General features: G+C 43.4%; 1 protein-coding gene across 5 annotated transcripts in view; it reads left to right on the forward strand.

Annotated features, from left to right (window-relative positions):
- The first annotated feature begins 397 nt into the window (after positions 1-397).
- The window catches only part of LOC118400918 (5'-nucleotidase domain-containing protein 3), a 30,351-nt gene continuing 3,147 nt past the window's right edge, over positions 398-27,601 (forward strand). For 3 of the 5 annotated variants that reach the window (XR_004829137.2, XM_035797931.2, XM_035797932.2), the window contains exons 1-14: positions 403-1,084; positions 1,904-2,088; positions 4,547-4,621; positions 5,386-5,441; positions 6,713-6,803; positions 7,286-7,423; positions 18,417-18,477; positions 18,859-18,961; positions 19,467-19,568; positions 19,780-19,861; positions 19,964-20,050; positions 20,190-20,330; positions 24,502-24,566; positions 24,865-25,135. Coding sequence is in view for 4 of the 5 variants with exons in the window: in XM_035797931.2 (XP_035653824.1) it covers positions 772-1,084; positions 1,904-2,088; positions 4,547-4,621; positions 5,386-5,441; positions 6,713-6,803; positions 7,286-7,423; positions 18,417-18,477; positions 18,859-18,961; positions 19,467-19,568; positions 19,780-19,861; positions 19,964-20,050; positions 20,190-20,330; positions 24,502-24,566; positions 24,865-25,129 (1,764 nt within the window). In the remaining variant the exon portion in view is untranslated. Of the gene's footprint in view, positions 1,085-1,479; positions 1,583-1,903; positions 2,089-4,546; positions 4,622-5,385; positions 5,442-6,712; positions 6,804-7,285; positions 7,424-18,416; positions 18,478-18,858; positions 18,962-19,466; positions 19,569-19,779; positions 19,862-19,963; positions 20,051-20,189; positions 20,331-24,501; positions 24,567-24,864; positions 26,846-27,601 lie in introns of those variants that run through there. The other 2 variants (XM_035797933.2, XM_035797929.2) reach the window with 2 other exon arrangements.

Raw genomic sequence — 27,601 nt, forward strand, 5'->3', positions numbered from 1 at the left:
GATAAATTAAACTGGACAAACTAAAACTTTATTTTTTTAAATAATAGAAATCATTGTGAAGGTGGCCAAAATATTTTGGGATCTTCAGGACTTCACGGAGGAAACGTTACAGGGAATAATGAATGAAGAGTTTCCCCCCACTCAGGTTCCTGAGGCTGTGTTGGTATCTGAGTAGACATTTGAATCTTCTTCAAGGGGGAAAGCTTTAATTTTTGTTCCTCCTTCCCCTTCCCCTATTATTCCTGTATTAAAGTTTATCCGTTGTCACCCCATCCAATAGGTGGCGGCACGCACCTCTAACGTTTGTTTGCAAAATGCTATTATACTTTTTAAGAAGAAGACGAAGAATAAGAAGGTCTGTCATTTTGAGTGTTGACCATAGAGAATGTAGAAGCCTCTAAATGGCTAAAAAGCACCATTGAGGGCTTTCACCATTTTCACGTCGTCAACTGGGCGGTACTTCCAACTTCATTGGCTGATCCCTCCTGGTGACCCTGTTGGAATAATGTCCTGGGTCTTTATTACTTCACCATGGAGACAGCCTCAATGGCTCTGCCCATGCCGTCGCAGACACTATAATGACTCAGATTCAAAACTTAGTCCTCTATCTATATCTACGGTGTTGTGAGTCGAACCAAGGAAGTGACGTTGCCACAGAAGAGCGTGGTTCGATTCGGTTTCTGTATTTACAGAAGAGTGCTCTAACAGAGTGCATTTACGTAGAGCCCACGACCTACACGCTGGTTACTGACAAACTGAAGGCGACTAGTCATGACGCCGTTGTCACTGTACTTGTGTAGTCTGTTAAAAAATAATAAGTTGTTAATTTGCTACAACTACATACATACGCACGGAACACCACTTCACATCGTCGATCGGGTGGCGCGGAAGACTCGACTCGCTCGGTTATTGGATATGAATTTCCGTGCAGTGTTCCGTGGTAGGGTCACTGGGAAGGTTTTGGCGCAACAATCCGGTGCCAAAATCTATAGGGAGGCTACTATGTGTACCAGTTCCGCAAGTGGCCAGGACATGACCAACTGGTTGTGGTCTATTTACAACGAAACCAAAAAACAGACCGAAGGTAGGGCATGCATTTGTTGAATTCAATGAAAACAAGTGTGGTTTAGGATGCAAAACAACATTGTCCAATAACTCATTACTCTGTAGCATATTCCTTTGAAAGACTCGGTGTAACTTGCACTTAGCTAGCTACTGTACCAGGGGTGGCATGTCAATAATAAGTACTTATTGTATGCCAGTTATTGTACCAGTTTAAAACGGGTACCTATTATTGTAGCTACCACTTACAAGTATTTATTATTGTACCAGAGACACTGGACATTTCACCTGCTGGTGACCACTGTCAATGGCACAATGTCAAAGGCATCCTGAACTGTTGTTGACTGACTGAATGGACATAGACTGTGACACTGGCATGTTGTTTTACACTGTGATTGCTTGCTCTCCCTCCCGTAGTCTCTGGAATACAGGCTTTTGAGACCCAGCAAATGGGCAGTGGACTCATCGTGTCCACCATAGAAGGGGCCAGGGGTCACCAAGCTCTTGAAAACCCTTCTCTGTATGTTGGGTTTTTAGCAGTTACATTCACCCACATTTGGCTCCATGTGAACTACATTTCCAACTATGTGTTTTAAAGTTTAGAAAAGTAAATGATTATCACTTTCAAACTGGTTTTGCACAGATCCACAAGCTGTGTGCCACCGGTTGACTAACTACACCTCCCCAGTTACACATACACACACAGGTGTTTGGAGCACACTATATAGTGTCTTCCGTCTGTCTTCCGTAAACAAGCGATGTAACATGGAGATATGGCCATATGGGGACACTAACCCTAACCATATAAATGTCTTCACCCTATTTCTTCCCTCTATTTTAGCCTTGATCCCAGTGATATCTAAGAACAGTGTGAACCCCAACACTATCTTTGCCAATAATGAGATGAGTCTGCACGATATAGAGATCTATGGGTTTGACTATGACTACACCCTGGCTTTCTACTCCAGGCACCTCCACACCCTCATCTTCAACATCGCACGGGACATCCTCATCCAGGAGCACAGGGTACGTAGTCTGTTCCTCCAGTCTAGGCTGAACTCAGATCTGTACCAGAGGGATCTTTCATGTGACAGGGATGCAGAGGAACAGTAGTCTGATCCCGGATCTGTTAATGCTCTCTTGACAACACTTATGTTAATTGTCATACCAAGTTTGTGCCATATTGCCAATTGCTCACTGGGGCCAAGGTTGGCTTGACAATGAATGGCAAGATAGCACAAACTGATCTGGGACCAGAGTCTGTTCCTCTAGCATGGTGTCCCAGATATGTTTGTGCTGTCTTATCAGTAGAACTTGGCAAGACAGCAGATACAAAATAGCCAAATGTTATGGTCATTGTCATGCCAAATCTATTTGTGCTGTGTAGCCAGCCATCTCCTACAGTCATTGTCATGCCAAACTGCCACTGGCATGACAATAACCATATGTGACTTGTTTCAGGAAACTAGGCATATGGTGCGCGTCACTACTTTGCAGGAGAGCCATTTGAATGCGTTTTTTGGCAGAAATGCCGTTCGAACATGTGAACTTTCATGTGCCTTAATAACAAACATGTATGCCTTCTGTAAATACGAATGAATTGTTAAATTACGACCCTAGTTGGTTTAGCCACAGAAAAAGAGAGCAACCTTCCCACTAGCCATGATTGGCTGATATAACGAGTGGCCTGGACATGCCTAGCACCCTTCTGTCTATTTGAGCTGGTCATGTGTGGGTAATCCTGTCTAACGCGGCTTTTAAAAACATATATTGCACAGTAGAACTGCATAAGTGTTGCTCTCCACTTTCTGGAGGACCGAGTTTTTGAAATCAGTGGAATTAGAGTATGATAGCTAAGGAGATAAAGAAAACGCCTGTCTCTGGATTACATCTTCAAACTAAGGGCAACCATGGCATCCGTGGCAGAGAGGGAAGTGTCCATCCATGTATATGGATAAGAGAGTCTAGCTGGCTACATTTTCAGATATTACACGTTTCTAATTTTGTCAGTGGTTTTCATTTCAAGTTAGCTAGCTGGCTGGCTGGCTGGCTCGCTAGCTAACGTATATGATCTGTGTAGCAATATTATTTGTATCTCAGAGCCATTTGCTTTGCTAGTTATAGACTGTTTGAACATTGAACCTGGTTGGTTAGCTACCTGTAGATTCATGCAGGGTAGTAACGTCATGATTTGGAATTATGGTTCATTGTTTAGCTAGCTAGCAACATGTCTAAACAAAAGACTCCGCTATGCAAGTAGAATGTTAATGATCTCACTGCAACAACTGTTGATAGACTTAGCCAGAGTGAATTTACCAGATATCTACTCCAATTTCAGAGCACTCTCATCTGAGTGTACCAGAGCACAGAATGACTGACGAATATACGAACGCTTACCACCCTTTGAATATGGCCGGTGTCAGTAAACGTTGGCAAAAAAGCTTGAATTGTTGCCAGCAGCACAGTTGCAGTCACCAATGCTCTGGATAGCATAAAAACTGCCTAATGAGCTCTGCTATGGCGAGTTAAATGGTCAGTGAGCTCTTCTCTTATTTGTGTCTGGAAGTAGCTAAGCCAACATTAGCCAGTTAGCTTGGGTGCTTGACTGCTGTTAGGACAGAACGCTCAGATCAACCCTTAAAGAGATGGGTGGGGCTAAAGCTTAAGCGGGTGTGAACAATGCTGAATGGGTGTAGACAAAGAAGAGCTCTCCTGTAGGTGTACCAAAACATTCAAAGGACAATTTCTAAAAAGTGAGGTTATAAGTTTATCAACTTTCAAAGCAGAATTACCTTCCCATTGTTCCTTAACTGTAGTGTATGATATACCATTGTGTAGCTCTGAGTCTCTACTTTTATCCAATGTAAAAAATAAAATAAAAACACTTTCATATTTTGCCACATAAGACTGAATTGAGCCGGTTGGTCACATATGAGTTGGTAAGAAGACAGAAACAGCTTTTCTAGTCCTTGGCATGCCAGATCATAGGAGTTTACAAGACAGCATTAACAAATCTGACCAGGTTTCTTTTTCTCTGCTTTTCCTCTGCTCTTTCATGTGATGATGAAATCTGCTCCAGATACATAATAATCATAGAAACAGAAAGCTATTTTATTAGGCTATGTAATTCTGTTGTACTTGACAGACCATAGTCAGGCCGTGTTTTTTTTGTTTAACCGTGACAATTCTCCCCCTCCATTTGATTCAACACTCATTTTTCTTCCATAGTGAGATATTCTATTTGGTGTCAGTGTCACCCTATTCAAGTTGACAAATATTTTTTTCCGTAGTCGTGGGAAATTCTCTGAAGTCTCTTGCCTTTTCAATTCCTTTCAAGGTCTTCTATGATGAGTTTTTCTTCAATGATTGAATGACACTGACGATAACTTTTTCAGTAGACTCTGCACACTTCTCAATTTAGTTGATATGAGACATTTGTGTTCCACTCAAAGCTCTGAGAACATCTATTTTCCTTCCTCTTTAGTACCCCGAGGGCCTGCGTGAGTACGAGTACATCCCAAACTTTGTTGTCAGGGGACTGCACTATGATGTCCAAAAGGTGAGCATGGTTGATATGTGTAATGGGCAACTGGGCATTTTTATACATGACTCTGGTGGGATGTTAATTACTTAACTCACAGACCAGACCTGTGTGGAAGCACCTGTTTTCAATATGTACTATATATACACAAAAGTATGTGGACAACCTTTTCAAATGAGTGGATTCAGCTATTTCAGCCACGCCTGTTGCTGGCAGGTGTATAAAAGTGAGCACATAGCCATGCAATCTCCATAGACACACATTGGCAGTAGAATGGCCTTACTGAATAGCACAGTGACTTTCAACATAGGATGCCATCTTTCCAACAAGAAAGATGTTCTGCCCTGCTAGAGCTGCCCCAGTCAACTGTAAGTGCTGTTATTGCTGTTACTGTTATTGAAACGTCTAGGAGCAACAACAGCTCAGCCAGTGAACTGGAAGGCCACACAAGTTCACAGAGTGGGGCAGTCGAGTGCTGAAGCGGGTAGCGCATAAATCGTCTGTCCTCGAATGCAACACTCACTACCAAGTTCCAAACTATCTGGAAGCAACATCAGCACAATGACTGTTCGTCGGGAGCTTCATGAAATGGGTTTCCATGGCCGAGCAGTGCCACACAAGCCTAAGATCACCATGCGCAATGCCAAGCATATCCTTAATTTTTCCAGTTATCTGTAGCTGTTATAAGGCTTTATATCACTGCTTGTGTGAATATTACATTTCTGATTGGCTGACAAGTGCCAATCTTTTTCTAATTTGTGTTAATCAATTATTTGTTCCAGGCATTACTGATGAAGATAGATGCCTTTCACTACATCCAGTTGGGAACAGTATACAGGTATGTACTATCACAGTTTACAATCAATACCTTTACATTCAACACTCTTTTGGATTTAAACATATGGATGGAGTGGCATATTGGAAGTGTATGATAGTACAAACTTGTATTTTTATTTTTTATTTTACCAGGTAGGCCAGTTGAGAACAAGTTCTCATTTACAACTGCGACCTGGCCAAGATAAAGCAAAGCAGTGCGACAAAAAACAACACAAGAGTTACACATGGGATAAGCAAAAGTACAGTCAGTAACACTATAGAAAAATATATATATACAGTGTGTGCAAATGGAGTAAGGAGATAAGGCAATAAATAGGCCATAGTAGCGAAGTAATAACAATTAACAAATTAACACTGGAGTGATTGATGTGCAAGTAGAAATACTAGTGTGCGGAAGAGCAAAAAAGTCAATAAAAACAATATGGGGATGAGGGAGGTAGTGGGATGTGCTACTTACAGATGGGCTATGTACAGCTGCAGCGATCGGTAAGCTGCTCAGATAGCTGATGCTTAAAGTTAGTGAGGGAGATATGTCTCCAACTTCAGCCAATCATTTTTCATTTTATTTTTTGCAATTTGTTTCAGTCATTGGCAGCAGAGAACTGGAAGGAAAGGTGGTCAAAGGAGACGTTGGCATTGGGGATGACCAGTGAGATATACCTGTCACGGCTGGGTGTTATGGTGACCAGTGAGCTGAGCTAAGGAGTGGCTTTACCTAGCAGAGACTTATAGATTGGGGCGGCAGGGTAGCCTAGAGCGTTGGACTAGTAACCGAAAGGGTGCAAGTTCGAATCCCCGAGCTGACAAGGTACAAATCTGTCGTTCTGCCCCTGAACAGGCAGTTAACCCACTGTTCCTAGGCCGTCATTGAAAATAAGAATTTGTTCTTAACTGACTTGCCGAGTAAAATAAAGGTTAAAAAAATATATATAAAAAAAAAAGATGACCTGGAGCCAGTGGGTCTGGCGACGAATATGTAGCGAGGGCCAGCCGACGAGAGCGTACAGGTCGCAGTGGTGGGTGGTATATGGGGCTTTGGTGACAAAACGGATGGTACTGTGGTAGACTGCATCCAGTTTTCTGAGTAGAATTTTGGAGGCTATTTTGTAAACGACATCGTCAAGGATCGGTAGGTTAGTCAGCTTTACGAGGGTATATTTGGCACCATGAGTGAAGGATGCTTTGTTGCGAAATAGGAAGCCGAATTCTAGATTTGATTTTTGATTGGAGATGCTTAATATGAGTCTGGAAGTGTTCTCTTGTCACATGTAGGGGTCTTCACCCGGTGCCAGACAAGGAGGTGATTGCCATGTACGACGGCTGCCACGTTCCTCTGGAGAATATGAGTGACTTTTATGGCAAAGTAGGGCTCATCTCCTCTACCCTTCTACATTCACTATATACAGATCAGCCTAATTTACCGTGATAAACTTACCTTTTTACATTTCGCAGCAAGGCCACTCTGTTTATCCCAGTCACTGTGGTCATGAACTTTTTTCACCACTACGATACTGTAGTATTATGTTTCTACCCTGTGGAGCCCAATTATAGGTAATTAGTCAACCCAGAAGCAAGTCTTACATGTGCTTGCTAACTATATACAGAATGTACTTCTGTTTGCAGAGGTTAGGGATACACTTCTCTTTTGCATATCCTAGTAACACCTCACTTTACTAGTGTCTTGTCCTATCTCAAATCAAATCAAATTTATTTATATAGCCCTTCGTACATCAGCTGATATCTCAAAGTGCTGTACAGAAACCCAGCCTAAAACCCCAAACAGCAAACTATGCAGGTGTAAAAGCACTATCTGATCTTTAATAATCTCCCCTCTATCCTCCACAGAGTTCCCATGGCCACACTATGAAACAGTTCATGGATATCTTCTCCCTTCCAGAGATGAACCTACTGTGCTGTGTTAATGACTACTTTATGAAGCACAACATCGACTACGAGCCTGTCCACCTCTACAAAGACGTCAAGGTAAACAGACCAGAACAGTGGTGTTCCAAAGACACCCTCTTTGGACTGGAACTGCAGCCGATGGGGGAAACCTCATAGGGAGAGGCAGTTTCCCAGACACAGGTTAAGCCTAGTTCTGGACTAGTTCGAATCATGTTCAATGGAGAATCTCCTTTCAAATTGGCTTGTAGACCAATTACTGTTCAAAAAGGTTTTAATGAAATGAAGATCAGAAAATGGTCTGAAATGTTACCTGATGGTGGAGCTCTAAACATGCGCAAATTCCCATAGGAATTTTAAGCGCAGAGCTTCTGCCTTCATTTTTCATCTTACAGGAATTATATACTACTGTACATGTGTGGAGCAAGCGGAAGGCTCTACCTATCCTTTGATGTAAATAACCCCTGTTTGATTCCCAGGTCGTCCACTAGATAGCAGTTGCATTTGGTTTGGGTAGTCAGTCACTGTGCCAAAAACGGCTGAACGGATCTTCAAGCCGACATCTTAAAATGGCCGTAGCAATCAGGGCTTTGAAGCTATAGTTATTTAAAATAAGACACAGGCAGATGAGGGAATTTCTTACTTCTTGTCCCATTCAAGGATTTGTACGACATTGCCAGCAGTAAGATTTGAGTTCGATTTCCAAAAGACAAGAACTGTAGCTTTTCAAATGATATCACTTTTCTTTTTTTCTGGTACCAGGTCCAAAACAACCACTCAGAGTTGAACAGATTAATACAGCTACAGAGTTCAATGGCTGTGAAGGAAGAAAACTGAGGATGGATCAACATTGTAGTTACTCCACAATTATGACTTAAATGACAGCGTGAAAAGAAGATTACAAATATTCCTAAACGAGTCACTAAAGTCATACTGCAAATAAACATGGGGCTCCCGAGTGGCGCAGCAATCTAAGGCACTGCATCTCAGAACAAGAGTTCGAATCTAGGCTGTATCACACCGGCCGTGATTGGGAGACCCATAGGTGCGGTGCACAATTAGCCCAGCGTCGTCCGGGTTTGGCCGGGGTAGGCCGTCATTGTAAATAAGAATTTGTTCTTAACTGACTTGCCTAGTTAAATGAAATAAAAGAAACACTTTTTGGCTTAAACGCAAAGCCTTTAATTATGTTTGGATCAAATACAACACAACTGAGTAACTGTCTCCATATTTTCAAGCATGGTGGTGGATGCATCATGGTTTTGATATTTTATTTATTTATTTCACCTTCATTTAACTAGGTAGGCAAGTTGAGAACAAGTTCTCATTTACAATTGCGACCTGGCCAAGATAAAGCAAAGCAGTTCAACACATGCAACAACAGAGTTACACATGGAGTAAAACAAACATACAGTAGAAAAATATGTCTATATACAATGTGAGCAAATGAGGTGAGATAAGGGAGGTAAAGGCCATGGTGGCGAAGTAAATACAATATAGCAAGCAAAACACTGGAATGGTAGATTTGCAGTGGAAGAAGGTGCAAAGTAGAGAGAAATAATGGGGTGCAAAGGAGCAAAATAAATAAATACAGTAGGGGAAGGTAGGTGTTTGGGCTAAATTATAGATGGGCTATGTACAGGTGTAGTAATCTGTGAGCTGCTCTGATAGCTGGTGCTTAAAGCTAGTAAGGGAGATAAGTGTTTCCAGTTTCAGAGATTTTTGTAGTTCGTTCCAGTCATTGGCAGTAGAGATCTGAAAGGAGAGGCTTGTTATGCTTGTAATCGTTAAGGACTAGGGAGTTTTCAGGATTTTAAAAAACTAAATGGAGCCCAGCACAGGCAAATCCTAGAGGAAACTGAGATTTTGCGGAATAAGATCAGGGTGCTTTGTGAGGATCAAGCGACAAGTGGCTAATCTGCCTTTGCCTTCCATCCTGCTAGCTAACGTTCAATCGCTGGAAAATAAATGGGACGAACTGAAAGCACGTATATCCTACCAACAGGACATGAACTATAATATCTTATGTTTCACAGAGTCATAGCTGACTCTTAAAGACAACAAAGGGAGCTAAACAACTTGTATGCTCGCTTCATTTACATTACATTTAAGTCATTTAGCAGACGCTCTTATCCAGAGCGACTTACAAATTGGTGCATTCACCTTATGACATCCAGTGGAACAGCCACTTTACAATAGTGCATCTAAATCTTTTAAGGGGGGTGAGAAGGATTACTTTATCCTATCCTAGGTATTCCTTAAAGAGGTGGGGTTTCTTCAGGTGTCTCCGGAAGGTGGTGATTGACTCCGCTGTCCTGGCGTCGTGAGGGAGTTTGTTCCACCATTGGGGGCCAGAGCAGCGAACAGTTTTGACTGGGCTGAGCAGGAACTGTACTTCCTCAGTGGTAGGGAGGCGAGCAGGCCAGAGGTGGATGAACGCAGTGCCCTTGTTTGGGTGTAGGGCCTGATCAGAGCCTGGAGGTACTGAGGTGCCGTTCCCCTCACAGCTCCGTAGGCAAGCACCATGGTCTTGTAGCGGATGCGAGCTTCAACTGGAAGCCAGTGGAGAGAGCGGAGGAGCGGGGTGACGTGAGAGAACTTGGGAAGGTTGAACACCAGACGGGCTGCGGCGTTCTGGATGAGTTGTAGGGGTTTAATGGCACAGGCAGGGAGCCCAGCCAACAGCGAGTTGCAGTAATCCAGACGGGAGATGACAAGTGCCTGGATTAGGACCTGCGCCGCTTCCTGTGTGAGGCAGGGTCGTACTCTGCGGATGTTGTAGAGCATGAACCTACAGGGGCCACCGCCTTGATGTTAGTTGAGAACGGGGTGTTGTCCACCGCCTTCTTAGATGTTAGTTGAGAAGGAAGAGCGCTCCGTCTTGCCGACAGGGTGTGATGTCCAGGAGACATCAGAGATGCGCCACCTGGTCAGGGGGAAAGGAGAAGATTAATTGTGTGTCGTCTGCATAGCAATGATAGGAGAGACCATGTGAGGTTATGACATAGCCAAGTGACTTGGTGTATAGCGAGAATAGGAGAGGGCCTAGAACAGAGCCCTGGGGGACACCAGTGGTGAGAGCGCGTGGTGAGGAGACAGATTCTCGCCACGCCACCTGGTAGGAGCGACCTGTCAGGTAGGACGCAATCCAAGCGTGGGCCGCGCCGGAGATGCCCAACTCGTGGAGAGGAGGATCTGATGGTTCACAGTTTCGAAGGCAGCCGATAGGTCTAGAAGGATGAGAGCAGAGGAGAGAGAGTTAGCTTTAGCAGTGCGGAGCGCCTCCGTGATACAGAGAAGAGCAGTCTCAGTTGAATGACTAGTCTTGAAACCTGACTGATTTGGATCAAGAAGGTCATTCTGAGAGAGATAGCGGGAGAGCTGGCCAAGGACGGCACGTTCAAGAGTTTTGGAGAGAAAAGAAAGAAGGGATACTGGTCTGTATAGTTGTTGACATCGGAGGGATCGAGTGTAGGTTTTTTTCAGAAGGGGTGCAACTCTCGCTCTCTTGAAGACGGAAGGGACGTAGCCAGCGGTCAGGGATGAGTTGATGAGCGAGGTGAGGTAAGGGAGAAGGTCTCCGGAAATGGTCTGGAGAAGAGAGGAGGGGATAGGGTCGAGCGGGCAGGTTGTTGGCCGTCACAAGACGCGAGATTTCATCTGGAGAGAGAGGGGAGAAAGAGGTCAGAGCACAGGGTAGGGCAGTGTGAGCAGAACCAGCGGTGTCGTTTGACTTAGCAAACGAGGATCGGATGTCGTCGACCTTCTTTTCAAAATGGTTGACGAAGTCATCTGCAGAGAGGGAGGAGGGGGAGGGGGGAGGAGGATTCTGGAGGGAGGAGAAGGTGGCAAAGAGCTTCCTAGGGTTAGAGGCAGATGCTTGGAATTTAGAGTGGTAGAAAGTGGCTTTAGCAGCAGAGGCAGAGGAGGAAAATGTAGAGAGGAGGGAGTGAAAGGATGCCAGGTCCGCAGGGAGGCTAGTTTTCCTCCATTTCCGCTCGGCTGCCCGGAGCCCTGTTCTGTGTGCTCGCAATGAGTCGTCGAGCCACGGAGCGGGAGGGGAGGACCGAGCCGGCCTGGAGGATAGGGGACATAGAGAGTCAAAGCTTCGAGGCAAGTAACACTGAAAACATGCATGAGAGCATCGGTTGTTCCGGACGACTGTGTGAACACACTCTCCGCAGCTGATGTGAGTAAGACCTTTAAACAGGTCAACATTTCTCAAGACCGCAGCGCCAGATGGATTACCAGGATGTGCACTGACCAACTGGCAAGTGTCTTTACTGACATTTTCAACCTCTCCCTGACCGAGTCTGTAATACCAATGTGTTTCAAGCAGACCACCATAGTCCCTGTGCCCAGTAACTCTTAAGGTAACCTGCCTAAATGACTACTGACCCATAGCACTCACATCTGTAGCCATGAAAGCCATGCTTTGAAAGGCTGGTCATGGCCCACATCAATACCATTATCCCAGAAACCCTAGACCCACTCCAATTTGCATAGCATCCCAACCGATCCACAGATGATGCAATCTCTATTGCACTTCACACTGCCCTTTCACACCCAGACAAAAGGAACACCTATGTGAGAATGCTATTCAGCTCAGCGTTCAACACCATAGTTAAACACCATAGTGCCCTCAAAGCTCATCACTAAGCTAAGGACCCTGGGACTTAACACCTCCATCTGCAACCGGATCCTGGATGTCCTGACGGGCTGCCCCCAGGTGGTAAGGGTAGGCAACAACACATCCGCCACGCTGATCCTCAACACGGGGGCCCCTCATGGGTGCATTCTCTGTCCCCTCCTGTACTCCCTGTTCACTCATGACTGCATGGCCAGAGACCTGACCATGTGGTGCCAGGACAACAACCTCCCCCTGCCAGGACAACAACCTCTCCTAACCTCCCCCTGATTGTGGACTACAGGAAAAGGAGGACCGAGCACGCTTCCTTTCTCATCGATGGGGCTGTAGTGGAGCAGGTTGAGAGCTTCAAGTTCTTTGGTGTCCACGTCACCAACAAACTAACATGGTCCAAGCACACCAAGACAGTCGTGAAGAGGGCACGACAAAACCTGTTCTCCCACAGGAGACTAAAAAAATTTGGCATGGGTCCTCAGATCCTCAATGTTTTACGGCTGCACCACTGCCTGGTATGGCAGTGCCTGGTATGGCATCTGCTCGGCTTCCGACCGCAAGGCACTACATCTGGTAGTACATCACCGGGGTCAAGATTCCTGCCAACAAGGACCTCTAAGGCGGTGTCAGAGGAAGGCCCTAGAAATTGTCAAAGACTCCAACCACCCTATTCGTAGACTGTTCTCTCTGCTATCGCACGGCAAGCGGTACCGAAGTGCCAAGTCTAGTTCCAAGAGGCTTCTAAACAGCTTCTACCCCCAAGCCATAAGACTCCTGTACAGCTAGTCAAATGGCTACCCAGACTATTTGCATTGTCCCCCCCCACCCCCCTTCTATGTTGCTGCTGCTACTCTGTTATTATCTATGTATGTACATATTACGGCGATACCGGTGCCCCCTGTATATAGCCCGCAATTGTTATTTACTGCTGCTCTTTAATTATTTGTTATTCTAATCTCTTTTTTTATGGGGGGGGGGCTATTTTCTTAACTGCATTGTTGGTTAAAGGCTTGTAAGTAAGCATTTCACTGTAAGGTGAACCTGTTGTATTCGGCACGTGAGACAAAGTTTGATTTGATTGTCTGCTTTCCACCAGACACTGGGAAATTAATTCACCTTTCAGCAGGACAATAACCTAAAACACAAGTCCAAATCTACACTGAAGTTGCTTACCAAGAAGACAGTGAATGTTCCTGTGTTCGAGGACAGTTTTGACTTAAATCTGCTTGAAAATCTATGGCAAGACCTGCAAATGGTTGTCTAGCAATGTGCAACTAATGTGACAGAATTGAACAATTTTGAAAATAATAATTGGCAAATTCAGGTGTTAGATTTGACTTATCCAGAAATATTCACAGCTGTAATCACTGCCATAGATGCTCTACAAGGTTTTGACTCAGGGGTGTGAATACTTATACTACCAGGTAAAAGTTTGGATACACCTACTCATTCCAGGTTTTTATTTCCTTATTTTTAATATTTTCTATATTGTAGAATAATAGTGAAGACATCAAAACTATAAAATAACACACATGGAATCATGTTGTAACCAAAAGTGTTAAAGAAATGAAAATATATTTGAGATTCTTCAAAGTAGCCACGCTTTGCCTTGACAGCTTTGCACACTCTTGGCATTCTCTCAACCAGCTTCATGATGTAGTCACCTGGAATGCATTTCAATTCACAGGTGTGCCTTGTTAATTTGTGGAATTTCTTTCCTTAATGCCAGTTGTGTTGTGACATGGTAGGGGCGGTAGACAGAAGATAGCCCTATTTGGTTAAAAGACCAAGTCCATATTATGGCAAGAACCGCTCAAATAAGCAAAGAGAAACTTGTTTACTTATTTTCCACCATAATTTGCAAATAAATTCATTAAAAATCCTACAATGTGATTTTTGGATTTTTTTTCTCTCATTTTGTCTGTCATAGTTGAAGTGTACCTATGATGAAAATGACAAGCCTCATCTTTTTAAGTGGGAGAACTTGCACAATTGCACACAATCAATACTTTTTGCCCCACTGTATATACACATGGATTTAGTACTGTAGATACAGTTGAGGTCTGAAGTTTACATACACCTTAGCCAACTACATTTAAACTATTTTTTTGAATATAGATTTTTTTACAATTCCTGACATTTAATCCGAGTAAAAATTCCCTGTCTTAGGTCAGCTGGGATCACCACTTTAGTTTAAGAATGTGAATTGTCAGAATAATAGTTGAGAGAATTATTTATTTAAGCTTTTATTTATTTCATCCCATTCCCAATGGTTCAGAAGTTTACATACACTCAATTAATATTTGGTAGCATTGCCTTTAAATAGTTTAACTTGGGTCAAATGTTTGGGGTAGCCTTCCACAAGCTTCCCACAATAAGTTGGGTGAATTTTGGCCCATTCCTCCTGGCAGAGCTGGTGTAACTGAGTCAGGTTTGTAGGACTCCTTGCTCACACATACTTTTTCAGTTCTGTTCACAAATTCTCTATGGGATTGAGGTCAGGGCTTTGTGATGGACACTCCAATACCTTGACTTAGTTGTCCTCAAGCCATTTTGCCTCAATTTTGGAAGTATGCTTGGGATCATTGTCCATTTGGAAGACCCATTTGCAACCAAGCTTTAACTTCCTGACTGACGTCTTGAGATGTTGCTTCAATATATCCACATAATTTTTCTTCCTCATGAAGCCATCTATTTTGTGAAGTACACCAGTCCCTCCTGCAGCAAAGCACCCCCAAAACATGATGCTGAAACCCCTGTGCTTCACGGTTGGGATGGTGTTCTTCAGCTTGCAAGCCTCCACCTTTTCCCTCGAAAAATAACGGTGGTCATTATGGCCAAACAGTTCTATTTTTGTTCCATCAGACCAGAGGACATTTCTCCAAAAAGTACGAGCTTTGTTCCCATGTGCTTTTGCAAACCGTAGTCTGGCTTTTTTTTTGCGGTTTTGGAGCAGTGGCTTCTTCCTTGCTGAGCTGCCTTTCAGGTTATGTCGATTATAGGACCTGTTTTACTATGGATATAGATACTTTTGTACCTGTTTCCTCCAGCATCTTCACAAGGTCCTTTGCTGTTGTTCTGCGATTGATTCGCACTTTTCGCACCAAAGTACGTTTATCTCTAGGAGACAGAACGCGTCGTATAGCTGCGTGGTCCCATGGTGTTTATACTTGCATACTATTGTTTGTACAGATGAACGTGGTACCTTCAAGGATGAACCAGACTTTTGGAGGTCTTATATTTTTTTCTGAGGTCTTAGCTGATTTCTTTTGATTTTCCCATGATGTCAAGCAGAGAGGCACTGCGTTTGAAGGTAGGCCTTGAAATACATCCACAGGTACACCTCCAATTGACTCAAATAATGTAACTTAGTCTAACAGAAGCTTCTATTGCAATGGCATCATTTTCTGGAATTTTCCAAGCTGTTTAAAGGTACAGGCAACTTAGTGTATGTAAACTTCTGACCCACTGGAATTGTGATACAGTGGATTAATAAGGAAATAATCTCTGTAAACAATTGTTGGAAACATTACTTGTGTTATCTCTCTCTTTTGATGACGTAAGTAACCGTAATAGTCTTGATTTCATGCACGTTAACATGAGAAGCCTCCTCCCTAAGTTTGTTTTATTCACTGCTTTAGCACACTGCCAACCCGGATGTTCTAGCTGTGTCTGAATCCTGGCTTAGGAAGACCACCAAAAATTCTGAAATTTTCATCACTAACTACAACATTTTCAGACAAGATAGAACTACCAAAAGGGGCGGTGTTGCAATCTACTGCAAATATAGCCTGCAGAGTTCTGTCCTACTATCCAGGTCTGTACCCAAACAATTTGAACTTCTACTTTTAAAAATCCACCTCTCTAAAAACAAGTCTCTCACTGTTTCTGCCTGCTATAGACCACCCTCTGCCCCCAGCTGTGCTCTGGACACCATATGTGAACTGATTGCCCCACATCTATCTTCAGAGCTCATGCTGCTAGGCAACCTAAACTGGAATATGCTTAACACCCCAGCCATCCTACAATCTAAGCTTGATGCCCTCAATTTCACACAAATTCTCAATAAACTGACCAGATACCTCCCCAAAGCCGTAAACACGGGCACCCTCATAGATATCATCCAAACCAACTTGCCCTCTAAATAGACCTCTGCTGTCTTCAACCAAGATCTCAGTGATCACTGCCTCATTGCCTGCATCCGTAATGAGTCAGCAGTCAAACAACCTCCACTCATCACTGTCAAACGCTCCCTGAAACACTTCAGCGAGCAGGCCTTTCTAATCGACCTGGCCGGGGTATCCTGGAAGGATATTGATCTCATCCTGTCAGTAGAGGATGCCTGGTTATTAAAAATATTTAAAAAATGCCTTCCTAACCATCTTAAATAAGCATGCCCCATTCAAGAAATGTAGAACCAGGAACAGATATAGCCCTTGTCCCCAGACCTGACTGCCCTTAACCAACACAAAAACATCCAATGGCGTTCTGCATTAGCATCGAACAGCCCCTGTGATATGCAGCTTTTCAGGCAAGCTAGAAACCAATATACACAGGCACTTAGAAAAGCCAAGGCTAGCTTTTTCAAGCAGAAATTTGCTTCCTGCAACACAAACTCAAAGAAGTTCTGGGACACTGTAAAGTCCATGGAGAATTAGAACACCTCCCAGCTGCCCACTGTACTGAAGATAGGAAACACTGTAACCACTGATAAATCCACTATAATTGAGAATTTCAATAAGCATTTTTCTACGGCTGGCCATGCTTTCCACCTGGCTACCCCTACCCCGGTCAACAGCACTGCACCCCCCACAGCAACTCGCCCAAGCCTTCCTCATTTCTCCTTCTCCCAAATCCAGTCAGCTGATGTTCTGAAAGAGCTGCAAAATCTGGACCCCTGCAAATCAGCCGTGCTAGACAATCTGGACAATCACTTCTCAAATGATTGCCTCGCCTGGTTCACCAACTACTTCTCTGATAGAGTTCAGTGTGTCAAATTGGAGGGTCTGTTGTCTGGACCTCTGTAAGTCTCTATGGGGGTGCCACAGGGTTCAATTCTTGGACCGACTCTCTTTGTATACATCAATGATGTCGCTCTTGCTGCTGGTGAGTCTCTGATCCACCTCTACGCAGACGACACCATTTTGTATACTTCTGGCCCTCCAGGCAAGCTTAACAACCCTCCAGGCAAGCTTCAATGCCATACAACTCCGTGGCCTCCAATTGCTCTTAAATACAAGTAAAACTAAATGCATACTCTTCAACCGATCGCTACCTGCCCGCCTGTCCAACATCACTAGTCTGGAAGGCTCTTTTTTCACTGCTGCTACGTGCTGTCTATTATCGATGCATAGTCACTTTACCCATAACCAAATGTAAAAATGACCTCGATTAACCTGTATCCCCGCACAAATTGTTAACAGAATTACCCCAAAATCTGTAACAAAAAGACTGCAACTGAATTAGTAGGCACAAACCACAGTTTGGTCACCTGTTACTAGCCTCCCTTCCACTGGCATACTGTTATGTTCAGCTCAATGTTTTGTTTTGCTTTCTGTCACATGGTGGTCAAAGCAAGAGTGTGAAAACAGTCTGGACAACCTCTCCCTCTCTCTCTTCTCCCTCTCCAGTTAATGTCACCTTTCCCGGCTCTTACTGACACCAACCCATGAGCCCATTTTAAATTCCATTTACTCTAATCAGCCCTCTCACCCACTGAGCACTGACTGTCACCAGACGTCCGTTGAAAAGTCATTGAAATTTAGTCCAGATCTGAACCAGTCAAAGTTTCACATGTTTATACACCACAGTAAAGAAAAGTAAAGTAGTTTAGTACAGTAGAGCACACTATAATTTACTGTACTGAACTATACTCTACTGTGCTATACTGAACTCTACTTTACTGTGCTGTATGTACTGTGATGTCCAAACTTGTGAAACATAGATGTCTATGATTAGTACAGGTATGGTCCAGCCCAGAGCAACCAAATTTGGTCTTGTTTGGGTGCGGAGCTCATTAGAATTAATACCCAAACATGCAAAAGAGGATATGACATTTTTCTACCTTTTGTGTACCTATTCAGGATATATCACCATGAAGAGAATGATATGCATTTCTGTATTGTACAGATCAGGGACCCATGATGTCATTCTGTTACCGGGTGTTAATCCACTTCTCTTACTGTAGCTCAATAATCAAAATAGATTTTTGGTCACATCATAAACTGCAGGAGATTTTACCATCATTCTGTTACCAAACTTTCCATCTGCACTGTTCTTCGAGTAAATGTGTTTTTGTAAAATGTTGTATGGTTTGTTGAACTTTATTTCTGTCCCTCTCACTGTTTGTAAAGTGCTGTATTTTGTGAAAAAGATTCCTCCTGCCACAAAATACTACCATTGTAACATCTCATCCTCTCTCTGTGTTGACAGGCAGCGATAGGAGATGTCCATGTGAAGGGTATTATGTATCGAGCTGTGGAGGCAGATATGGGTAAGGATTGACAACGATCTCTGCGTTGTTCTCTAAAATAGTTACTTTATGATCATTGGAAAGAGGGGAGTGTATGCTCTGATTGGGGCAGCGCAGTCTGTTATGTTATATGTGGTATCTTTACAAATGATCTCAGGTGTTTGTGCTAATGTATATGAATGTCTGTGAGAATGTGAGGAGAGTTTTACATCAAGTTCATTGCCATTGCTCGTATCTTCAAAGAGATTACTATGAAGTAGTATTATTGTAGTTCCTAGAAAGAATGTATTTTCTGTAGACAATAGCAATCGTCTGACAGTGTAGATCAGTTTTACTATATTTTCACTACCCCCCTATATCTTTCTCTCCCTTTCTTTTCTCTCTCTCTCTCTCTCTCTGTAGAGAACTATATTTCCTATGGGGAACAGACTCACGCTGTGTTGAAGAAGCTCTATGAGGATGGCAAGAAGATGTTCCTCATCACCAACAGCCCCTTTGACTTTGTGTGAGTGTCAACCGTCAACCTGTGTTCAGGCGTCTTGTGGTCCAGTGTGGCTCAGTCGGTAAGACTTTGGCACTAGCAAACGGCAGTGTTGTGGGTTCAAGTTCTGAAGATATCACATGCGATACAAAAAAAATGTATCACTGTTACTGTAAGTTACTCTGATATTTCCGTCAGTACTGAGCTAGGCTTTACAACCACAACATTTGTTAGATTCACAGGGAGGCTTGACTCAAATCCACTGGTCTAAATCAAAGAGCTTCCATCACCTACTCATGTCATGGTTACAGGAATGTTAGCTACATTCTTGTGAGCTACATTCAGTCCTTACTGTGATGAAATGGCAACGGCTTGAAACGAGACTGATTTAAAAAATGGAACAAACGGTTGATGAACTACCCTCATGAGTGTGCAGATATGTTTGATACTGGCAGAGTGTGCTGTGTGTTCTATATTCTGTTGTGGTCTGTGTGAATTCTAATATAACATCTAATATGTGAATTCCCAGGGACCGGGGAATGAACTACATCGTGGGGAAGGACTGGAGAGATTTGTTTGATATTGTCATTGTGCAGGCCGACAAACCAGGCTTCTTCAACGACAGGAGGAAGTAAGTATTGGAACTATATAAAGACCTTTAAACTTCTTATGTCCCTTTTGGTCTCCACAGGGTACCTACATAAAGACTTCATGACACATTCATAAGCAGTACATAAGCGTTCCATAAATGCTTATGTCAACAACCGCAAGTTGAAGTCCTCATGAAAGTAACTACTCTTCAATTAAAGTGTTAGTGTTTTTCTACCTCTGTTCCATCCTAGGCCCTTCAGACGAGTAACAGATAAAGGGGTGCTGCATTGGGACAGGATTCACAAGCTGGAGAAGGGGAAGATCTACAAACAGGTACAGGACAATTCAATGTAGCTATTGAATGTGAGTTTAAACTCCTTTGTGGGATCTGGAATTATTGCATTTTTCTTTGATACAGGTATGTGTTTGTTTCAGGGAAACCTATATGAGTTCCTGAGACTCACTGGTTGGAGGGGGTCCAAGGTGCTGTACTTTGGAGATCACATTTACAGTGACCTGGCTGTAAGTGCAACAACAATTTGCAAATGCTTGGGCTACAACAAGCAGTCATTCAAAGTGACAACATTTCCACATACAGTACAAATACAATGTACGTCATCAAAGTAACTGGTTATTTGCGGTGTTATGCGTCTCCCTGTAGGACCTGACTCTGAAGCACGGCTGGAGGACAGGAGCCATCATCCCAGAGCTGAGGAAGGAGATCAAGATCATGAACACTGAGCAATACGTCCACCTGATGACCTGGCTACAGGGCCTGACTGGACTCATAGAGCACATGCAGGTAGGTGGGGGCGGGGAGAGGTGTGTGTGGGGTGTGTTGAATACGGAGTACATCCACCTAATGACATGGCTACAGTTACTTTTGGATGACTTTTGCCTTAAAATATCCCCCAGAGGAAGTTGGGGCCACTATTTCAACATAGTTTTCTGTCCAATAGATGAAATGCACATTTAGGTTCCACCTGCAAAGAATGACGAGGGCTGTTTATACATATTCACGAATATGGGAATTTCCACGTGGAGTTGATAAACATCAACAAATAGGGCACTGACAGTTGTCAGTGTAGCTAGCTAGCATGCTAACCTTTTCTAGCTAGCTAGCTATCTTGCTAACCTTATCTCCCTAGCTAATATTATGTTTGTTTTTTTACTACGCCATATTCAAAAGATTAGCCAACTGGCCCTATGGCTGGTCCTGGAGCTGAATCTGTCATAAGCATTGATTTAGGCCATCCCTGGCGAAGTTCACCCTATCTTTTTCCAAGATGGCGTAGCAGTGCAGACGTGGTTTGTCGTCCTCATGTAATTTTTGTAGGGTTAGGGTTTTTATTTATTTTCAATCTCAATATACCTTCCGGTAACCCGCCTCACTCAATGTGATATGGATCCGCTATATTTTTAGACCTTATAGCCAGAACCACCATCAGAAGCTAACCAGAAGCTATTTAGTCATTGTCAGCCACTGCTAGCGGCCTTTACCTTCTGCAGAGACACCAGCTGTTTTTTAGCCTGGATAATACTTGCCAGCCTACCAGTATTGGACTGTTCTCTCCACTACAATGCTGGATTCCTGCTGGATTCCGTAAACCCTGGACCATTACTCCTGATCATCACCGCTAGCTAGCTGCCACCAAGTGACCCAGCCCCGAAGCTAGCCCTGAGCCAGGTCCACCTCCCAACCTACTCAGTGATCACTCGGCTACACAGCTGATGCCTCCCGGACTCTACCCCAACACAGCTAGAATCCACTACTCCACCGGATCCTTGCCGTAAGCTCTGGACCTTTGCATCAGATCATCGCTGCTAGCTAGCTGCTTCCGAGTGGCTATAGTGGCTAACGCCCCTGCCCTGAAGCTAGCACCAGTTAGCCGTGAGCCAGGCAATGACTACAACTACAATACCTCTCTCACCATCTGGCCTGGACCCTTTGTCGACACGGCGCCCCGCCATACCACCACGACTGGTCTGCCGATGTAACTCCATCCGCTGTGCCCTCAACCGGCCTTTGCCGGACGTCGGAACAGATGCTTCTACTTACCCCAGCCAGCTAACTTTAAGCCCTCGTGCTAGCATAGTAACGACTTCCCTGCGGCTTCCCTGTTCCATCTATTGCTGTTCACTGGACCCTATGATCACCGGGCTACATAGCTGATGCCTGCTGGACTGTTCATTAATCACGGTACTCCATTTAGTTTATTTTTTGTTTATCTGTCGGCCCCAGCGTCGAACTCAGGCCCTGTGTGTAGTTAACCGAACCTCCCTGCCCATTCATCGCCATTTTACCTGTTGTTGTCTTAGCTGTTGTTGTCTTACCCGTTGTCGTCTTAGCTAGCTCTCCCAATCACCACCTGTGATTGCTTTTTGCCTCGCTTTATGTCTCTCTCAAATGTCAATATGTCTTGTATACTGTTGTTTAGGATAGTTACCATTGTTTTAGTTTACTGCGGAGCCCCTAGTCCCACTCAACATACAACAGATAACTCCTTTGACCTCACCCAGCATAACTAGCGTGTACAGAGATGCAACCTCTCTTATCATCACTCAGTGCCTGGGTTTACCTCCACTGTACCCGCACCCAACCATACCCATGTCTGCGCAGTATGCCCTGAATCTATTCTACCACGCCCAGAAATCTGCTCCTTTTATTCTCTGTCCCCAACGCACTAGATGACCAGTTTTGATAGCCTTTAGCCGCACCCGGATCCTACTCCTCCTCTGTTCCTCGGGTGATGTGGAGGTTAACCCAGGCCCTGCGTGTCCACAGGCACTCTCATTTGCTGACTTCTGTAACCGAAAAATACTTGGTTTCATGCATGTTAACATCACAAGCCTCCTCCCTAAGTTTGTTTTACTCACTGCTTTAGCACACTCCGCCAACCCTGATGTCCTTGCCGTGTCTGAATCCTGGAAGGCCACCAAAATTTGGGAGATTTCCATCCCCAACTATAACATTTTCCGTCAAGATAGAACTGCCAAAGGGGGAGGAGTTGCAATCTACTCCAGAGATTGACAGAACTTTGCAGGCTTACTTTCCAGGTCTATGCTCAAACAGTTTGACCTTGTAATTTTAAAAATGAATCTCTCCAGAAATAAGTCTCTCACAGTTGCCGCCTTTTATAGACCCCCGTCAGCTCCCAGCTGTGCCCTGGACACCATATGTGAATTGATTGCCCCCCCATCTATCTTCAGAGTTCGTTCTGTTAGGTGACCTAAACTGGGATATGCTTAACACCCCGGCAGTCCTACAATCTAAGCTAGATGCCCTCAATCTCACACAAATGATCAAGGAACCCACCAGGTACACCTCTAAATCTGTAAACATGGGCACCCTCATAGATATTATCCTGACCAACTTGGCCTCCAAATACAATCAGGTTCTCAGTGATCACTGCCTCATTGCCTGCATCCGCTATGGGTCTGCGGTCAAATGACCACCCCAAACGCTCCCTAAAACACATCTACGAGCAGGCCTCCACCTCTATGCAGACGACACCATTCTGTATACATCTGGCCCTTCTTTGGACACTATGTTAACTGACCTCCAAATGCGCTTCAATGCTATACAACACTCCTTCCGTAGCCTCCAACTGCTCTAAAATGCTAGTAAAACCAAATATATGCTTTCCAACCGTTCACTGCCTGCACTCGCCCGCCCGACTAGCATCACTACTCTGGACGGTTCTGACTTAGAATATGTGGACAACTACAAATACCTAGGTGTCTGGCTGGACTGTAAACTCTCCTTCCAGACTCATATTAAACATCTCCAAACCAAAATTGAATCTAGAATTGGCTTCCTATTTCGCAACAAAGCCTCCTTCACTCACGCAGCCAAACATACCCTCGTAAAACTGACTATCCTACCGATCCTCGACTTCGGCGATGTCATTTACAAAATAGCTTCCAATACTCTACTTAAAAAACTAGATGCAGTCTATCACAGTGCCATCTGTTTTGTCACCAAAGCCCCTTATACCACCCACCACTGCGACCTGTATGCTCTAGTTGGCTGGCACTCGCTACATATTCGTCGCCAGACCCACTGGCTCTATGTCATCTATAATTCTATGCTAGGTAAAGATCTGCCTTATCTCAGCTTACTGGTCACAATAACAACACCCACCCGTAGCAGGTATATCTCACTGGTCATCCCCAAAGCCAACACCTCCTTTGGCCTCCTTTCCTTCCAGTTCTCTGCTGCCGCGAATTGCAAAAATCGCTGAGACTTATATTTCCCTCACTAACTTTAAATATCAGCTATCTGAGCAGCTAACCGATCGCTGCAGCTGTACATAGCCCATCTGTAAATAGCCCACCCAATCTACCTACCTTATCCCCATATTGTTTTTATTTACTTTTCTGCTCTTTTGCACACCAGTATTTCTACTTGCACATCATCATCTGCTCATCTATCACGCCAGTGTTCATTTGCTAAATTGTAATTACTTCGCTACTATGGCTTATTTATTGCCTTACCTCCTCACACCATTTGCACACACTGTATATAGACCCCCCTTTTATCCAAAGCGACTTATTGTGTTATTGAATGTACGCTTGTTTATTCCATGTGTAACTCTGTGTTGTTGTCTGTGTCGCACTGCTTTGCTTTATCTTGGCCAGGTCACAGTTGTAAATGAGAACTTGTTCTCAACTAGCTTACCTGGTTAAATAAAGGTAAAATTATTTGTTTTTAATTTAAAATATCTTTGACTTTTTGTATTTTTTCCACAAACATCCTTTCTGAATTCAAAAGTAATCCAATAATTAATAATCTAGTTTTTAAAAAGTATCTATAATCTGATTACAATATTTTTGCTGGTAATGTACTGATTACACTTAGTTTGTAATCAGTTACTCCCCAACCCTGTCCCTACTACCCAGCTCCACAGATATATATTCTCAGTATGTACGTAAACAGTTACACAGTATGTCTTCTTCTCCCTCCGTTCCAGGTCCACAGAGACCCAGCGTCGCAATCTGTTGTCCAGGAATGGATCGAAGAGAGAGAAGCCATGAGGTACCATGGGGAATTACTTTTAATGTCTATGAACCTTTCAAGAGAATCATTATGTCATTTGTAATGAGTCCTCTTATTTGTTCAAAGTCTAGACTATGCTATAGATATTTTGATAATACTTTCTTTGAAAGGCACCTTCAGTACATAAGGAATTCATAACACATTTATAATCTACATTAGAATTCCATATGAATGTAGCTACCCTTCAAATAAAGTCTTAACGATATTTTCCTTGACATGCAATGCAAATGAGCACTGTCACTTGATAACATATCTTACGTGTTTTATCATACAACAGATCGCAGACTAAGGACATCTTCAACAGCCAGTTTGGGAGTCTCTTTCGAACGTACCACAACCCCACCTACTTCTCCCGCCGCTTGTCTCGTTTCGCTGACATCTACATGGCCTCCCTCAGCTGTCTGCTGAACTATGACTTCCAGCACACCTTCTTCCCTCGCCGGACCCCCCTGCAGCACGAGTCACCCTTCTGGCCCGAACAGACCAGCGCCGGAGCCCTGAAGATGCCCTTCATACCCCACAGGACCACCACTGAAGAGTAGAGGGAGGTAGGGATCAGTGTAACACCCCATCCGGACCTGCTCAAAGTAGAGGGGGACGGGTTTCATTGCGACACACTCCGCCCGGACCTGGTCTGGACACAGAGCTCTCTGTGGGCCCTATTCAGAGTTGAGATTAGTGTGCACAACTCAGTTTTGCGCCGATCATTCATTCATTCGTGTAAATTGGAGACGTTGTCTTCAAGTCAGAATACTGTCCTGAGATGGGTTCTGGACATAGCTGACTTGGACTTCAACCGTTCATTACATATTTAGGGCATGTGGACTGTAACCTAAAGGCCATTCACTAGATACTGTACATACTCCATCTCATATGCTGGCTTTTTCACAATAACTTATATTGCTGCTCCTCTTTAAAATCTTGTCACGACATCTCACTATTACACGTGTAGGTTTCATCTATCTATAAAGATTTAGGATGTTAGATAATATACAGTAAGTATATACCCTCTTTAATAGTTCTGCAATGTTTCAATGCAATTCTATTGTCATTAAGAGAACCACTAACAGTAGAGTTGCTTAGTATAACAAACACAAAGTATTAAGTTTGATGAATGTGCTTGACAGACATACAGTATGTAACCAAATGGACATTTACTTAGATCAGCAAACTTTCACTTTCATCCAAACAAGCTAAAAATATGTCATTGTGATCTCTAATTTCTTAGTAAATATGTGTGGGTGTGAGAGAGAGCGCAAGAGAGTATAATTGTCCGTACAGAGTGAATAGCGTTCATTTTATAGCAGTCTTTAAAGACGTCGGGCCAAGACATGATATGTGTATTATCTGTAACATTCATGGTAATCATTTATTTATGTAAATGTATGATATGCACTTGTATAGTTAGTTACATGTGTATTAAGATGCTGTTGGCCTTTTTAACTATATACAGTATCTGTAAAAAGTTGGTTATAAAGGGGTAATAAGGGATGACCACCTAAAGCAGGTGGTCTCTGAACCTGTAAGCACAGAGAAACACAGACTCCTGATATTATCTAGCACAGGAGTTTTGTGTGATGTTGAATTGTTTGAAATGATGACTTGACATTTTCAAAGACATGCCTTACGCGTCTGTCACTAGAACTGCACTGTAGATCATATATTAGTGATGCTTTAGTTTAGAATATATTATTCCCTGGTAATAAGGGACTACCCTAAAATCATATTTTTCACAAAGGCTTTGTTATTAGTAGTCCTTACTAGTTCAGGTACTAGCCACATTAATAGCACTCCGACACAACCGACATAACTGTCAGTTTATTTTTCATAGAAAAGGGTAATATGCTCTATTTCATTGACAAATGTTTCATCGTCCAGTGTTGCGTGGCTATCTTTTTTGTTTGTTTTCTTAAACATTGTGCTTTAAAAAGTATAAAATGTAAAAGTGTGTTCAAATCATTTACTTTGCATTAAAATGTTCAGATATTAGATTTATTTGTTTTTGGGGGAACCAAACAAGAAAATGACATTGTTTATGATCATCGATGAGGCTTAATGTTTTAGAAATCTATTGTTTGATATATACAGTGTGGTCTGAAATGATTGACATCCTTGATAAAGATGAGTAAAAATGACTTCATAAAATAAGTGATTAAATTCAAATACTGAGCTATACTGAACAAAAATATACATGCAACAATTTCAAAGATTTACTGAGTTACATAAGGAAATCCGTCAATTGAAATAAATTCCTTAGGACCTAATCCATGGATTTCACATGACTGGGAAAACAGATATGCATCTGTTGGTCTCATAACTTTTTTTTAAATGTAGGGGCTTGGATCAGAAAACCAGTCAGTATCTGGAGTGACCACCATTTGCCTCATGCAGCGCAACACGTTTCCTTCGCAATGAGTTGATCAGGCTGTTGATTGTGGCCTGTGGAAATGTTGTCCCACTCCTCTTCAATGGCTGTGCGGAGTTTGTGGATACTGTCGGGAAATGGAACACGCTGTCTGTCATACACGTCGATCCTGAGTATCCCAAACACGCTCAATGGGTGACATGTCTGAGTATGCAGGCCAGAACTGGGACATTTTCAGCTTCCAGGAATTGTGTACAGATCCTTGTGACATGGGGCCTTGCATCATCTTGCTGAAACATGTGGTGATGGTGGCGGATGAATGGCACGACAATGGGCCTCAGGATCTCATCACGGTATCTTTGAGCATTTGAATTGCCATCGATAAAATGCAATTGTGCTTGTTGTCTATAGCTTATGCCTGCTCATACCATAACCCCTCCTCCACCATGGGGCATTCTGTTCACAATGTTGACATCGGCACACAACTTGCCCACACAACGCCATACACATGGTCTGTGGTTGTGAGGCCGGTTGGAGGTTCTGGCAAATTCTCTAAAATGACATTGGTGGTGGGTTATGGTAGAGAAATGAAAATTAAATGATCTGGCAACAGCTCTGGTGGACATTCCTGCGGTCAGCAATGCAATTG

Source organism: Oncorhynchus keta, chromosome 22, assembly GCF_023373465.1.
Source record: "Oncorhynchus keta strain PuntledgeMale-10-30-2019 chromosome 22, Oket_V2, whole genome shotgun sequence".
Lineage (NCBI taxonomy): Eukaryota > Metazoa > Chordata > Actinopteri > Salmoniformes > Salmonidae > Oncorhynchus > Oncorhynchus keta.